The 3,185-nt window shown below is 41.0% G+C and overlaps 1 protein-coding gene across 1 annotated transcript in view; it reads right to left on the minus strand.

Annotated features, from left to right (window-relative positions):
- senp6a (SUMO specific peptidase 6a) overlaps positions 1-3,185 on the minus strand; it is a gene marked incomplete in the record, with an annotated part of 27,391 nt that overhangs the window by 1,598 nt on the left and 22,608 nt on the right. Inside the window, 1 exon segment of the mRNA XM_037685678.1 lies at positions 600-750. Within this exon segment, the coding sequence (XP_037541606.1) occupies positions 600-750 (151 nt within the window).

Raw genomic sequence — 3,185 nt, forward strand, 5'->3', positions numbered from 1 at the left:
TGAATGTTATCAAAGATGAATGTTATCAAAGGTGAATGTTATCAAAAGGTAAATATTATCAAAGGTAAATATTATCAAAGGTAAATATTATCACACATGATTATCGAAGATGAATGTTATCAAAGGTGAATGTTATCAAAGGTGAATGTTATCAAAGATGAATGTTATCGAAGGTAAATGTTATCACACATGATTATCGAAGATGAATGTTATTAAAGGTGAATGTTTTCGAAGGTAAATATTAAAGGTGAATGTTCTCGAAGGTGAATGTTCTCGAAGGCGAATGTTCTCAAAGGTAAATATTATCGAAGGTGAATATCATCAAATGTGACCGTTATCGCAGGTAAATATTGCAGATAAATATTATCAAAAGTAAGTTATTCAAGGTTAATGTTATTGAGGGTAAATGTTATCTAAGGTAAATATTATCTACGGTAATTATCCAAGGTGAATATCATCAAATGTGAATGTTATCACAGGTAAATATCGCAAGTAAATATTATCGCAGGTAAATATTATCGAAGGTGAATGTTTTTAAAAGTCCAAATGATGGTTTTATTACTTTGAAAGGTAAAAAGCTCAGTTCATCTGTTGCTCACCTCGAAGCAGCTCTCCACGTACTGCAGGACGTAAACGCCACAGTCGCTGAAGTTGTCCTGCTGAGGCACCCGGGGACTTGAGCCCCTCATCACCTCCTTCCCAAAGCTCCTTGGAAAGCCCTTCCGCACCTCCCACTCCACCTCCAAGTACCTGAGACAGAACACACAGCCAGAGGTCAGCACCTGGTCCACTTCCTCCTCTCGTTTCTTCCTCGACAAGTTTTTCAGCATCGGAAAAGGAGAGTAATGGACAGAGTTTGGAGAGCTTTGTAGGTTAGAAGTAAGATTTAGAATTCTATTCTGGATTTGACAGGGAGCCAATGGAGAGAAGCTAAAACTGGAGAGATATGATCTCTCCCAGTAACTCCAGTTAAGACTCTGGCAGCAGCATTTTGGATCAACTGAAGACGTTTTAAAGAAGTATTTGGACACCCAGATAATAAACCATTGCAATAGTCCAGTCTAGACGTGACAAATGCATGGACCAGTTTTTTTATCCATTTTAGAGTAAAAGTTTCAGATCAACAGTTTGTGTGAAAACTAGAAGTCAGATCAAAGAAGTTGTTGAACTGTGAGCAGCAGGAGGTTCTGATGGTACCACAGGTTCTCATGGTTCTACAGGGTTTGATGGGGGAGACATGACAGGTTAAGCTCTGATACAATGGAAGTTAAAGTTTGACCTCTGGGAGTAACCATCAGCAGAGACTCTCTGGAGGGACAGAGATAGAGTTCAGTTCAGTTTATTTATAAAGCACCAGTTCACAACAAAGTTGTCTCAGGGACTTTACAGGAACATTCACATAAAAGCCAGTTAGTAAAGTTCTCTATCTAAGGAATCCAGCAGACAAGTTGAATCTTGGCTTCGTTGCAGTCTCCCATCCTGAGCAAGCACAGTGGAGACAGTGGAAAGGAAAACTCCCTTTAACAGGAAGAAACCTCCAGCAGAACCAGCTCAGGACAAGAGGCCATCTGCTTTGACCGACTGGGTCAAAACTTTATTTCCTGTTTTAAGCTCAAGACATTTCCAGACATGAGAACGCTGAACTAAAGCTGGACCTCAGGGAGCAACACAACCAGTTTCTGGACCCAGTTTCAGTCTGCTTAGACGCAAGTCTGGTTTTGGAAAATGTTGTTCCCATTTAGAGTTAAAATAAAATAAAAGCAGAATCTTTGTTCCAGGACTAACATGGTCTGCATTAATACAGATCATCATCACGGTCATCTCCACCATGAATCAGGCGGCTCTAACGACGAAGAACCAGCTGAAGAAAAATCTCGACAGCTCGTCACCGTCCAACAGTGACTTCTTTAAACTCACTGTTTTATGACATGAACGTGCACTAAACGTGAACCTTTCATGCAGAATTAAAAGCTTGATTTTACAAATGTGATGTTTATCTTTTAGAAAAGATAAAGTCTGGAAGCAACTTTTTACTAATTCTGTTTCTAGACTTGAGAAAGAAAAACCGTTCCACAGACCGTGGAAATATAAAAAGAACTTTAAGTCCAGTGTATGAAGTAATTTTATCGGGTTCTGACCTGATGTCAGGACTTCATTTGTGCACGTTAACGCACAGAGTCTCCCTCGAAAAATTGAAATGTTGAGGATTTGGGTCTGTTCTTCTGGTGCTGATGTAATTTTCATTTCTGAAATTGGCTATCCAAATCAATTTTGTATAAAGATGTGACAACTGATGGATTTCATAGCTCCCGGTCTGACCGTCTGAGAAAGAGGTGGAGTCACCATTTACATCAGAGCGAGCCTGGATTCTCAACTGGTCTCTGCCAAGACAATCCCAAACCAGTTTGGATCCTAGCAGTAAACATGACTTTACAGAGAGGCCAGATCTCATCTGTCGTGGGCTGTTATCCGGGGTCGGGTCGCGGGGGTAGCCTAAGTAGGGAGGCCCAAACTTCCCTCTCCCCAGCCACTTGGGTCAGCTCCTCCGGGGGAATCCCAAAGCGTTATCCAATCCCTCCTACAAGTCAATCTTCAGTAAATCACAGCTTCTCTTTTTCTCCGTTCTCAGTCAGTGAGGTCAATAAACTGTTAAAAGATCTTGATCCTAAAAAATCTGCAGGTCCAGATGAACTTCCACCTTATTTCTTAAGGCTGGCTGCTCATATCATCACAGTCCCTGTGACCCACATCTTCAATCTCTCCATAAGACAAAACTCCATCCCAGACACTTGGAAAACAGCCTTTGTTCTTCCTTTGCTGAAGGGAGGTGACCCCACCTCACTGAACAACTATCGACCAATCTCTAAACTCTGCATTTTAGCCAAGGTTCTAGAAAAACTGATAAACTCTCAAATCAAAAATGACCTGGACTCATTTAACATCTTACCTCCACATCAATCTGGTTTCAGGAAACAACACAGCACAACCACTGCTTCACTGAAGGTTCTTAATGACGTTGTTGAAGCACTGGATGCTAAGGATTATTGTGCTGCACTTTTCTTAGACCTGTCTAAAGCTTTTGACACTGTGGATCATAACATCTTGTGTCATAAACTCTCAGAAATCGGTTTCTCAGATCACACCATTGGTTGGTTCTCTAACTATCTTTCAGACCGGAGGCAATG

The sequence above is a fragment of the Nematolebias whitei genome, chromosome 12 (genome assembly GCF_014905685.2).
Source record: "Nematolebias whitei isolate Nwh7 chromosome 12, NemWhi1, whole genome shotgun sequence".
Classification (NCBI taxonomy): domain Eukaryota; kingdom Metazoa; phylum Chordata; class Actinopteri; order Cyprinodontiformes; family Rivulidae; genus Nematolebias; species Nematolebias whitei.